This window comes from Equus caballus, chromosome 12 (genome assembly GCF_041296265.1).
Source record: "Equus caballus isolate H_3958 breed thoroughbred chromosome 12, TB-T2T, whole genome shotgun sequence".
NCBI lineage: Eukaryota > Metazoa > Chordata > Mammalia > Perissodactyla > Equidae > Equus > Equus caballus.
This window is the reverse complement of record NC_091695.1, coordinates 45009099-45022507: the sequence shown is the minus strand read 5'-3', so window position 1 is coordinate 45022507 and position 13409 is coordinate 45009099. Positions and strand designations below refer to the sequence as shown.

The 13409-nt window shown below is 48.3% G+C and overlaps 1 protein-coding gene across 1 annotated transcript in view; it reads left to right on the top strand.

Annotated features, from left to right (window-relative positions):
- The window catches only part of TESMIN (testis expressed metallothionein like protein), a 38726-nt gene extending 32084 nt beyond the window's left edge, over positions 1-6642 (top strand). The window contains exons 8-9 of the mRNA XM_070230238.1: positions 3852-4027; positions 5614-6642. Coding sequence (XP_070086339.1) covers positions 3852-4027; positions 5614-5806 — 369 coding nt within the window. The 3' untranslated portion in view covers positions 5807-6642. The remainder of the gene's footprint in view (positions 1-3851; positions 4028-5613) is intronic.
- Positions 6643-13409: the final 6767 nt, after the last annotated feature.

Below are 13409 nucleotides of genomic sequence, written 5' to 3'. Positions count from 1 at the left end.
GGTAGAAGGGCTGAGTCTGTTGAGGTGTGTCATGTAGTGGAATACTACACATCACTGAAAAAGGAGGAGCTACAGCACTGTGCAACAGCATGGGTCAATCTCACAGACACTGTGCTAATGAGAGAAGCCAGACCTAGAAGAGCACATGCTGTGTGGTTCCACTTATATGAAAGTTCCAGAGCATGCAACACTAATGCGACTGAAGTCAGAAGAGTGGTCCCCACTGGGCTGTGTCAATGGGAGGAGTCAGGAGGGAGCCTCTGGGGCCTGGATGTCCTCTAACTCGACCTGGGGTGGGTGACACAGGGGCACACGCAGGCCCAAGCTGATCACGCTCCACCCTGCAGACCGTGCCTTCACTGCCCCTCAGACTTCAGTAGAAAGTAGGCTACGCTGACAGGCAGCCTCACCCGGGCTCTGTGCCACCCAGAGGACCTTCTGTGAGGATGGGGATTTCTAGTGGCCCTGGCGCGGGACGGCACAGGTCCCAGGTGTTGACCTGTGGAGGGGAGAGGGAGGGACAGGGGTGCCACTGCGACTTCTAGGCTGCTCGAGTTTCCCGCAAGAGCCCTGAATTACTTTGTTATAAAAACATGTGCACGTTTGTATGTCTTGATAGAGAGTAGACAGATAGGGAAGAAAGTTAAAATAAATGAACAAACCAGGATAAAAAGCCATGCGTGCTGTATGAGAAAGGTGTGGCCCGCTGCTTGTGACCCTGGGCTGGACTGGAGCCTGGGGACTTGGTCGGAGTCATCACTGGCCGTTTGTGATTGAACCTCTCAGCGTGTCAGTTTCTTCATCTGTAAGAGAGAAAGGACAGCAGTACACACTTCACAAGGCTGCTGTGAGGTGGAATGAGAGAAGGCACGTAAATCACGTAGAAAGATGCCTGGGACATGGGAGCTGTTTATAAACGCGAGCCGTGAGCAGAGCACCACGCGCCCAACCATCTTAGGAAACGTGTACAAGAAATGCCGGAAGGAGACGCGCCCACGTGGACACGTGGTTTCCTTTGTCTTCACCATCTGTTGATTTGACAGTAAATGTGTGAGACTTTCAAACTCGGCAAACAAGCCAAGCCTGGGGAGCTGTGGCTGCAGCGTGCCTTTAAGTAATGGACCGAGATGAAACAGGAAGCCGTGTGCTTTCCCAAGTGAGGAGACGCGCTGCTCATGGTGGCTCCTCCTAAAGGAACAGCTAGATCAAAAGGACAGGCAAACGAGATATCTCCCACTGAACTTTATTTTTAAATAATAAAATGTATTTTCTCTTAGGCTTGTCTTGATAGAAATCCAGAAGCTTTCCAACCAAAAATTGGGAAAGGAAAATTGGGAGACGTTAAGCCTCGCCATAACAAAGGATGTAATTGCAAGAGGTCAGGCTGCCTTAAGAATTACTGTGAATGCTATGAGGTTAGTGATCAATTTCCTAGTATTTTTTTTAAAAAAAATAGGTAAATATTTTGGCCTAAGTAGCTTTTGTGGTTAAAAAAAAACAAACTTTACTGTATAGCCAAGATACAGAAACAACCTAAGCGCCCAGTGACAGATGAATGGATAAAGAAGATATGGTGTGTGTCTACAATGGAATGTTACTTAGCCGCAAAAAAGAAGGAAATCTGGTCATTTGTGACAACATGGATGGACCTTGAGGATATTATGCTAAGCGAAATAAGTTAGATGGAGAAAGACAAATACCATATGATTCCACTCATATGTGGAATCTATAAAAAACTAAACAAAGAAACAGACAAAATAAAAGAAAAATAAACTCATAGATACAGACAACAGATTGGTGGTTAACAGAAGGGAATGGGGTCGGGGATGGTGAAATGGGTAAAGGGGGTCAATTGTAAGACGCATGGAAACAGGACTTCTGGTGGTAAGCACGCTGTAGTGAATACAGAGATCGAGTTATAATGTTGTACACCTGAAACTTACATAATGTTATACACCAGCATTACCTAAAGAAACAACTTTACTATAGTTTAAAAAGAAAAATATAATTTAGTTTTCTTCCTTCCATGGTTTCTAAAAGGGCACTCATATAATCCCTACTAATTCCTCAAATATCGCTTACACTTTATGAAGGAAGTAAATTAACCCAGGGCTCCCTTGGGAGCATGTAGCCTCCTCAGGCCCACCCCTCAGTGTCCAGGGAGGTGCCCACGGCTGTGGCTTTGTCTGTTCTGCAGCTGCTGATCTGATGCTCTGAGCCACACTCGGGAGCCAGCAGTTCTGGGGCTCCTCGAGGGGGGCCATGCCTCTTCCTCTCTGAGCAGAGGGGAGATGCTCTCGGTGGGGCCGTGGGGGACAGCAGGTCCCCCGGGGAGCCTTGTAGCCCAGTGAACATTTGCCTGGGTGCTTGGGGTGGGGAGCTCCTGCGGGGCCCCTCAAACCAGAACGGGCAGTCGGCCTTTGCCACTAGAGAGATGACAGCATGGGGCAGACCCGTTCTTAGAGACAAGCTTTTTTCTTTCTCTCAAAGATATAACAGTAGTAGAGGGCCTCGCCTTCTGCTTTAGTTTCATGGTTCTCTCGCCTCCCTCTCTCTTTCTTTGTGTGTTAAAGGAAGAGAGAGGAAGGGAGGGACCCCTCAGGCCCTGTCAGTGAAGCAGCCAGGAAACACCCTTAAAAGGCTCTCCTTTGATTTGCTTGAGGCCTTGGGGGTACCTGTGGGTTTGATTTTTAAAAGGTTGTCGTAGAAGGTCAGGCTTTAGAAAAGTCCTCGTGGTTCTGGAGACACACATTGAAAGACCCAGCAGTCCCCCAGCTAGGATTTTGAAAATACAGTCAAAAACATTGCAGAGATACAGAATTCAAAAAGTGAGTGACGTCACCCCAGTGGACCCATTTTCAAATGTCCTCATGGGCCCCTCTCTGCCTTGCACAGTGCCCTCCCTGGCCGCCATGAGACAGTGAGTCAGCCCCTCTCCAGAGGCCCAGCTCTGCCAGACAACGGCCCACGTGACGTGCAGACATGTCTGCACTGTAATGTCTGGCATTGGAGTAGACCAGAAATCCTGAAAAACCTTCTGCTTGAAACACCCAGAGCTGCAGAATAAAACACAGCAGATCCCCTTTGAGATGCGTCTCTGAGCTGAAAAGAACAGAGGGAAATCCCCAGGGGCTGAAACGACAAGCCGAAAACCAGAGTGGCTGGCTGGGCCAGCTTTCAGACTGCCCCAGGACCAGCACGAGCAAGGGGTTGGACCCAGGCTTGCCGGGCACACCTGGGACCCCCGCACCCCTGGCGCCTGAGCATCACGCTGCCGTGTGACAAAAACAAAGTCCACCCACAAGGAAGCAGGAAGGGCTCCCTTAGCACGCCCGGCACAGGCCTGCGCCCGGTGGGTTTCCGGTTCTGCCCACCTGCACCTTCCCTGCACCAGCAGCGCTCGCGTATCGCCCCGGCTGCTGCAAGAGAGGCGCTGGACTTGCTTACAGAGCTGGACCTTACAGCCCAGCCGCTAGAGCAGCTTCCCTCCGACAGGGGTCCCCGGAGGCGCTTCGCTGGGTTCCCAGCGGACAAGGGACAGCGCGCCCTCCCTTTGCCTGGGACTCCCAGCCACGCTCGCCCACCAGCCTTCCGCAGCCCACTCCCCACCTTCCTTGTCAGCAGCACACTGTGTCCCCACAGCAGTGACACGTGCGGAAATGCACATCGCTCTCTTCACATCACGGTCATTTCCTCCTCTGCGTTTCTGCCCTTTTTGGGGGGTATGAAAATTGCAGATCACATATACACACGAATATAAACAAAGAGCTCTTTAAGGCCCGAATAGAATTTGTTGGTTTTTGGTGAATTGTAGGGCAATGTAATTTTATTGAGGCATTTTATATTACCAGGCCAAAATTATGTGCTCTTCTATTTGCAAATGCATTGGTTGCAAAAATTATGAAGAAAGCCCAGAACGAAAGACACTAATGAACATGCCCAACTACGTGGAAATTGGAGGCGTTGAAGGCAGCCATCATTGGTCACCAAGTAAATTTTCAGGACTACCAAAATTCAGAAAAGATAGGTAGGTACTCTGCACTAACCCTCATAGTGGGGCAAATTGAGGTTAATTTGAGAGGAGAGTTAAAACCCTGTATACGCCAGAAGGGAAGCCTGTGTGTCCGCAGCGGGGGCACGAGGGATGGGGAGGGGGACGCCCGCCTCCTCTTCTGGACCAGCCCTACCTCACACCTGTTTCCTCAGAGGCCCCCCTGCCGAGCACGCTTTGTCCTATTTGTCCTCTTAGCTCAGCCCTTTGGGCCTCACGGGCTGAGTTACCCCTGTTTTGTACAAGAGCAGAAGGCCCTGCAGGGATCACCCACAGGCCGCTGACCTCAGACAATGTGGTCTCCAGACGGCAAATGCCTGTGAAGTGACAGCAAAGAGATGGGCTCACACACTCTACTCCTTCCTAAAGAGAGAACGGATTCACATTAGTTGGATGTTTTCCCATTTCATTATTTTGAGGCCAAATTATAATCCTAGTAGGTCTCAAAAGTTGAGTAACGATTATACTATTATTGGACTAGATTCATTCATATTTAAAAATGTCTTTGAGTTCCTCATGACGGGTCATGTCATGATAAAGTACCAGATGTCATTAGTTAATTAATATCATTTTGAAAATCCAAGTTTATGCTTGTTTGCTTAGAGAGACATGAGAAACACTCATCATTGGGACCTGCAGAGGTCTTTATCAGTAAAAATTTACCAAACGTGGCTGCACCTTCTGGGAAGTTATGTGTGAAAATGTTATCTGTCCCCTTACGTTGGGACGTTGTGTGTCCGATGGAATGGGAGCGGGGCTCCGTACACTGGAGGCTGACCTCAAAATGTTACGACTCTTCGTGACCTGAGGGCAGCCATGTTCTTTCATCTTCAACAAGTCATTGCATATTGTCTTTATAGAGAGATTTTAACCAATCCCAACGTCCATCTCTATTTTCGTAATTCAGTGCTTTTTAATACTTTATAAAGTTTTCCCACTTTATAAAGCCAGGCAACTGTCTGGCTAAGTCACCATTGCCCCTGAGCTCAGAGGGGAAAGTGGCTAGTCCTGTGTGTTGGAGAACAACTGTCTTTGAGGCCCTTGCTCAGGGCTCCAAGGGGCATTAGGAGGCAAGGCCATCCTGACCGTGCGCCCCCAAGAATTGACGGCGAGGTGAGGCCTCAGGGCCATTTGGCTTTCTGCAGCTCCAGTGCCCTGTGGGGAGGAGGGGCCGACCGACCCCACAGGGCTTCCCTTAGTGGGGACGCCCGCACAGAGCTCCATCCCAGGCTGTGCCGCGGTCTGCAGGCACTTGTCTTATCTGAGCTTCCTGGTCCCTCCACCCCTGCCCGGCCCACGGGTTCCTCTGGGTTGCCTGGTGGATCTAATTATGAGAAAATTTAAGAATCTACCCTGAGAGGGATGTCAAGAAGCGGACAGCTTTACCTGTCCTCTATATTGTGTTCTAAAAGCAATCCTTGACATGGCCCCAGTTAATCGTTTCCACTGTTAGGAAGACAACGCACCTGGTGACATGTTCAGGCAGTATCATGACCGCATGCTCCTTGCAGAGAAAACAGCGGGGCGGTGGGCCGGGCCTTTGACTGGTCTGTTTCCGACAGGCGGGCTCCCTCGTGCATCTCCTGGGAGGTGGTGGAGGCCACGTGCGCCTGTCTGCTGGCTCAAGGGGAAGAGGCGGAGAAGGGGCAGTGTTCTGAGTGCCTGGCCGAGCAGATGGTCCTGGAGGAGTTCGGGAGGTGCTTGGCACAGATCCTCCACACTGAGTTTAAATCCAAGGGCTTGAAAATGGAGTAGAGCCCGAGGGAGTCACCGCAAGTGCGTGTAGAGCTTGTCTCAGCGTTCAGAAGGAAATCTATAGTTTAGAAAGGTTATTTTAAGGAACACGAGGCCCGGTCTGCATCAGCAGTGACATCCTTAGGAGCAAGCTTTCCCTCTGCCTCAGGGGACTCGGGGGGTGACTCAGGGTCTCTGAGGGGTTTGGCGATCAAAACGCCCCTTTCTGAGGGAGTGCGTGGCGTAGCCAGGTCGTCTGGACCAGAGCAGACTGCGGGTTCCTGTGACCCCGGAGAATTGTCTGAGCTCACACCGAGGAATGGAGGGCGAAGCAGGCCTGGAGAGAACAAAAGCCCATCCCTACTGACTTCACCCTCTCCCGGGGATTTTCCTCTAGAGGATTCTCTGCATAAAAAACCATGATCTTCCCCCAAATTACTTAGAAATGAATTCTCCAGATGGGCTGCTAGGATACAGCTTAAAATCTCCAGAGAGCTGCTGAATACCCTGAAGAGTTTCTGAGTGTAGATGCTTCCCCAGAATCACATGAGTTATCAGGCTCTACCAGGGCCCCCGGGACGCCAGAGGAGGCCACACAGGCCATTCTTCCATCAGTAGCGTCTTGAGTTGTGGGACTGAAAATTATCTGGTTTTTATGTAGTTCTATTTGAATTGTGGAAAAGCTCTATTATCCAATTAATTTCTCCATAATTATTGTTATAATATTGTTTGTAAAATATGGTTAAAATAACTAGTTTGCAGAAACTAGCAGGTAAGATTAGTTAAGTTGACTCTGTTTTGGTTCTGTTGTGAAAGCAAAGAAGAATAAAAATTTTAAACATCTTCCACTGTTGTAAGGAACTTAGTAACTGTGGTTAAGTTATTCATGTTTCTGTGTTCGCTGATCACGTTGGCCCCTTAGAATGTTTGGGGAGCTCACTGACCAGCACCCTGTGAGGAAGTGTGGCTGGGGGCCCAGCCCCGGCACGGCAGAGGACGGAGCTGGTGTTTGGCAGAGCTGTATTCGGAACGGCTAATTCTAGTGGGAACCAAAGAGGGGAAAGGAAATACCTAGTTCTTCTCCGTTGCAATGCCCTTGTGACCTTGGGATCCCGATTCTGGGGTGGAAGGCCAGAGGTAGAGACAGGGTGTAAGACAGTGGAGTTCTCCAGCAGCTGTGCCCCGCCCTTGCCCTGCGTGTGTGCCAGCCCAGCAACCCCTAGGACAGAGCAGGGAGGGGCGCTGCTGGAGGAGCCCACTTCACCTGTGGGGGCTGGAAGGGCACAAGGAGATGGGGGCCTTGTGACTCCCTTCTGGGGCCGCCTTCCTTCTGTGTTTCTCCCAGCAGCGCTGCCAACAGCTATATCTGCCGGCCGCATGGGTAACTCAAAACTTTCTAGTAGCCACATTTAACGTGGTGAAAAGGAACAGGCGAAATCAGTTTTAATAATCTTTTATTTAACCCCATATATCTGAAACGCCATCATTTCAACAAGTAATAAAAGTGACAATGATTGAGATAGTTCACCTTCTTTGTATTTCCAAGTCTTTGACATCCAGTGTGGATCTGGCACTCACAGCGCATCTCAATTGGCACCAGGCCTGCTCTAAGTGCCGAGGAGCCGCAGGGCAGGGCAGAGGGAGGGAAGGGAACAGTGTCCTCCAGCCCTCTTCTGAGGCCTGGGAAGGCCAGGCAGCCAGGTGGAGCCCCCTGCAGAGTCGGAGGCGGTTGTGGCCCGGAGGACCCCAGGGGACACGAGCAGACGCCCTCAGCGGGCCCCTCCCGGAACCCCGGCTCCTCCGGGGTGTGGGGCCAGGTATCCCGAGCTGAAGCCTGGAAGTCAGGGACAGGGCATCCTGGGGCCGGAGCCCGCAGGGGTCCTCTCCCGGGAGAGCTTAGTGAGGCGCGGCAGCTGGGGGGAAATTCACCCTGGGAAGCACACGCCGAGGCACAGCCGTGTACACAGCCCTGTGGGGCCCAGACGCGGCTGTTCCGTAGGAGACGGAAGAGACAGGAGGCACGACTCTTTGTTCCTGGTAGAGAGCCACTGCCACTGTAAAGCCGCATAAAAACAACGATGAAAATAGTGCGTCCTCATCAGGGCGTGGCTCTGCCGCTTTAACCGCCTGCGTCTCTCTGCCCTGTCTCTTGGGCGCTCTTGTGACTAAGGTTAGACTATCTATTGAGGTTTTTTGTCTGTTTGTGTTTTTCCAGAAATGCAGCCTCGCTTAAAACTTGTATGTTCAAGAATCTGAGAAAAAAGTCTTTTAAAAAATGGCACAGAAAACTGTTTCTCTACTCACAGCTCTTCCGACACCAAATGTGTGGCATTTCTTCCCCTCATCAGCCCCTTCTCCCACTCTCCAGACCCCAGCTGGGTGGCCTGCACTTCTGCTCTGACACTGCCGGCGGTTAGTGTCAGGTCACACAGGTGTGAGCGCTCAGCCCCACAAGACTGCCCCCAACTCAGACACCAAGCGCAGGCAATGGGTCCCAGGTCACCCCTACTTCTCTCTGGCTTGGCTACAAATCAGAAGTTCCCTCGACCCGTCCTCGGGTTAGATGGCCTCCTTTAACAGCTCCCGGAACTCGGGGAAGCCCTGTCCTGCCATGACTGCTTTATCATCCAGGGTGCAGTTGAACAGGCAGATGCAGAGGTAAAGGGCGAGGTCCAGCAGGGCCCTGAGCGCAGGAGCTTCTGTCCCCGTGGGGTTGGGGTGCACCACCTTCCCAGCACGTAGATGTGTTCACCCACCCGGGAGCTCTCCAAACGCCCTAGTTTCGGAATTTTTACGCAGGCCTCATCATGAGGTGTGACCAATTATTAACTCAGTCTCCGGCCCTCTCCCCTCCCTTGAGGATGGGGCCGGGCTGAAGGTTCCTAGCTTCTAATCACGGTTTGGTCTTTCTGCTGACCAGCCCCCATTCTGAACTACCCAGGAGCCCACCCAGAGTCACCTCACTGGAACGAAGGACGCTCCTATCACCCAGGAAATTCCAAGGGATTTAGGGGCTCAGTGTAAGATGCTCCCATCCCCCCATCACTCAGGAAATTACAGGCTTTCAGGAGCTCGGTGTCAGGAACCGGGGACAGAGACCAAGTATGTATTGCTTATGCCACACGCTGAACATTTTCTTTCATGTGAGTTAGCCGCAAGTTTGTACGCAATACAGAAAACATGGGAACGGATGAACCACCCTTAAGAGAGGAGCTTCTATTGACTGCAAAATATCTGCAGAAACCTACTCATCATCCTCGTCTTGGCTCTGAGGTTCTTTATCCCTCTACAAACCCTGCATGAATACCTGAAATTCTGCCAGGGTTGGTCTAATTTCACTGGGGGTACAGCTTAAAACCACAACAGAAATTATTGTATGAAGTTAAAATACTGGTTTAGAGAATTAAAGGTGGAAGTTTGATCCAATATAAAAATGATGGGAGAAGTTAGAAAATTGAAGAGACCAGCAGTTTGGAGAAAAGATAAGGACAACTGGAGGGGAAGGGGCAGCCCATTCTGCGGGTGGAGCTCTTTACAAAGGCCACTGGGCGCAGGGGGCAGGGGTGAGCGCTGGGTGCTGTCAGCGTTCTGGATTTTGACCATTCTGATGGATATGTGTAGCGGTATCTCACTGTGGTTTTAATTTGCAATTGCCTAATAACATGTGATATGGAGCATCTTTTCATGTGCTTACTTGCCATCTGTGTGTTTTCTTTAAGGAGGTACCGTCCAGGTCTTTTGCCCATTTTTCAATTGGTTGTCCATTTTCTTATTGTTGAGTTTTAAGAGTTCTTTGTATATTTTGGATAACAGTCCTTTATCAGATGTGTCTTTTCTTTTTTTTAAAGATTGGCACCTGAGCTAACAACTGTTGCCAATCTTCTTTTTTTTTTTTCTTTCTGCTTTTTGTCCCCAAATCCCCCCAGTACATAGCTATATGTTCTAGCTGTGGGTCCTTCTAGTTGTGGCATGTGGGACGCCACCTCAACGTGGCCTGACGAGCGGTGCCATGTCCGCACCCAGCATCCAAACCGGTGAAACCCTGGGCCACCATAGCAGGATATTCGAACTTAACCACTCGACCACGAGGCCAGCCCCTGAATCAGATGTGTCTTTTGCAAGTGTTTTCTCCCATTCTGTGGCTTGTCTTCTCATTCTCTCGACAGGGCTTTTGCAGAGCAGAAGTTGTTAATTTTAATGAAGTACAACTCATCAATTGTTTGTTTTGTGGATCATGACTTTGGTGTTGTATCTAAAAAGTCACTGCCATACCCAAGGTCATCTAGATTTTCTCCTATGTTATCTTCTAGGAGTTTTATAGTTTTGCATTTTATATTTATGTCTGTGATCCACTTCGAGTTAATTTTTGTGAAGAGTATAAGGTCTGTCTTTAGATTCATCTTTTTGCATGCGGATGTCTAGTTGTTCCAGCACCATTTGTTGAAAAGACTATTTTTGCTCCCTTGTATTGTCTTTGCTCCTTTGTCAAAGATCAGTGGACTATAGTTATGGGGGTCTATTTCTGGGCGCTCTGTTCTAGTCCATTGATCTATTTGTCTGTTCTTTTGCTGATAGCACGCTGTCTTGTTTACTGTGGCCTTATAGTAAGTCCTGAAGTCAGGTAGCATCACTCCTCCATCTTTGTTCCTCTCCTTCACTGTTGTGTTGGCTGTTCTGGGTCTTTTGCCTCTCCATAGAAACTTTAGAATCAGTTTGTCTATATTCACAAAATAACTTGCTGGGATTTTGATTGGGATTGCATTGATTCTATAGCTCAAGTTGGGAAGAACTGACATCTTGAAATATTGTCTTCCTATCCATGAACATGGAATATCTCTCCAATTATTTAGTTCTTTGATTTCATTCATCAGAATTTGTCATTTCCCTCATATAGATCTTATACATATTTTGCTAAATTTATACTGAAGTATTTCATTTTTTGGGGTGCTAGCATAAATGGTATTGTGTTTTAATTTCAGATTCCACTTGTTCATTGCTAGTACATAGAAAAGTGATTGATTTTTGTATAGTAATCTTGTATCCTGCAACCTTGCTATAATTGCTTTTTAGTTCCAGGAGTTTTTTGGTTGATTTTCAGATTTTTTACGTAGGTGATCATGTCGTCTATGAACAAAGAAAGTTTTATTTCTGCCTTCCCAATCTGTATGCCTTTTATTTCCTTGTCTTCTTGCATTAGTTAGAACTTCCAGTACCATGTTGAAGGGAGTGGTGAGAGGGGACATCCTTGCCTTGTTCCTGATCTTAGCAGGAAAATTTCCAGTTTCTCGCCATTAAGTATGATGTTAGCTGTAGGGTTTTGGGTAGATGTTCTTTATCGAGTTGAGGAAGCTCCCCTCTATTTACGGTTTTTATCATGTATGGGTGTTGGATTTTGTCACATACTTTTTTTGCAATTACTGATATGATCATGTGATTTTTCTTCTTTAGCCTGTTGATGTGATGGGTTACATTATTTGCTTTTTGGATGTTGAACCAAATTTGCATACCCGGAATAAATCCTACTTGATCATTGTGTATAGTTGTTTTTATACATTCTTGGATTCAATTTGCTAATATTTTGTTGTGGATTTTTGCATCTGTGTTCATGAGAGATATTGGCCTGTAGTTTTCATGTAATGTCTTTGTCTGATTTTGGTGTTAGGGTAATGCCAGTCTCATAGAATGAGTTAGGAAGTGTTCCCTCTGCTTCTATCTTCTGGAAGAGATTGTAGAGAATTGGAATAAATTTTTCCTTAAGTGTTTGGTAGAATTCACCAGTGAACATATGAGGGCCCTAAAAAATATTTTTAATAGCTTTTTAAAAAATTAAACTTTTCATCTTGAGATAATTGTAGATTCGCATGCAGTTGTAAGTAATAATACAGAGAGATGCTGTGTACCTGATTATCCAGTTTCCCCTAACGGCAACATCTTGCAAAACTTTAGTACAGTGTCAGCCAGGATATTGACATTGACACAGTCAAGATGCAGAGCATTTCCTGTCACCTCAGGGATACCTCAAGTCATCTTTTTAAGGTCACACCCATTTCCCTCCTTTTACCACCCGTTCCTGACCCTTGGCAGCCACTAATCTGTTCTCCATTTCTATACTTTCATCATTTCAAGATTGCTATATACATGGAGTCATGCAGTTTGTAAGATTTTAGGATTTTCTTCACTCAGAAGAATCCTCTGGAGATCCATCGTGTTGTCGTGTGTCGCGGTAGTCTGTTGGTTTCTATCGCTGAGTCGTAGGTACAGGGTGTGGATGGCCGCAGTCTAAGCACTCACCGACTGAAGGCCATCTGGACCGTTCCCTGTTTCGTCTATCATGAATAAAGCTGCGCTGCACATCTGTGTGCAGGTTCTTGGCTAAAGGTACGTTTTAATTCGTCTGGGATGAACGCCCAGGAGGGCGTGGTAGTTGCATGGTTAATTTTTAAGGAAACTGCCAAGCTGTTTGCCAGACTGGCTGCCTCGTTTTACATTCTCACCAGCGAGGTATGAGTGATCCACTTTGTCTGCAGCCTTGCCAGCGTTTGATGGTGTCACTTTTTGTTTGTTTCAGCCCTTCTAATAGATGTTTAGTGCTGTCTCATTGTGGTTTTAATTCGCATTCCCCTGGGGGCTAATGCCGGTGAACCTCTTTTCATGTGTGTGTTTTCCATCTGTTTATCCTCTTCTGTGAAATGCCTGTTCGTGCATTTTGCCCGTTTTTAGTTGGACTTTTTTTTACTCTTGATTTTGGGGAGGTCTTTATATGTTCTAGCTAACTGTCCTGTATGGGACACGCAGATTGCAAATATTTTCTCCCAGTCCTAAGCTTGTCTTTTCATCCTCTGCCTTGATAGGAATTGTGTTAAACCTGTTTATTAATGTGGAGGGAATTGGCCTCTTTGCAGAGAGGACAAAAAGAAAAAAGTCCCAGGAACTCACCACTGTGTCATTCCTCTGGTCCTGAGGTCCCCAGCTGGTTGGCCTGGTTCTCGACCTTTCAGAATCTCCTTAGGTTTGCTTTATATGGAGCATCCAGGGGTTCTCACTGTGTTTAGCAAGAGGACGACAGAAAGGTCTGTCTGCTCCATCTTCCTGGAAGTGGACGGCAGCAAACTTTCTTTCTTTAAGTTGGCTCACAGGTTGTCAAGCTTCCTGCTTTCTGGAGCCTTCTTAGTTTTTATCATGGTGCAATAGGGTAAACCCACACATTAAAATGGACCACTGGAATCTTTTTTTTTGCAGTGCATTAGAAACAGAAGTCGACGGGCTGCATCTTAGAAAGTGGTCAGCTGTGACCCTTCCGTCTTTCTTAGACCCCTCTCCTGCGCTCGGACCTCCCCAGCTTCCCGATGCCTCTCTTCCTAAACGTCCTGCTCTCCTCCTTGCCCGGTCCCTGGGAGCAGGCTCTCTTGCTCAGCCTGGTTGCCCCCTCACCTGCCTACTGGGCCAAGTGCCATCAAGCAGCCTCGCTCTGGGCAGACACTGGGGGGCCGACGGGGCCCCTCCCCCATCCTCGGCCCGAGATCTAAGCAGCAGCAGGATTCTGACGCTGATCAGCTTTCATGACTGCTCACTGGTGGAGTGGAGACGGCCGCCCCCTCCAGGTGGATTCTCCTCGTCCTCCTCT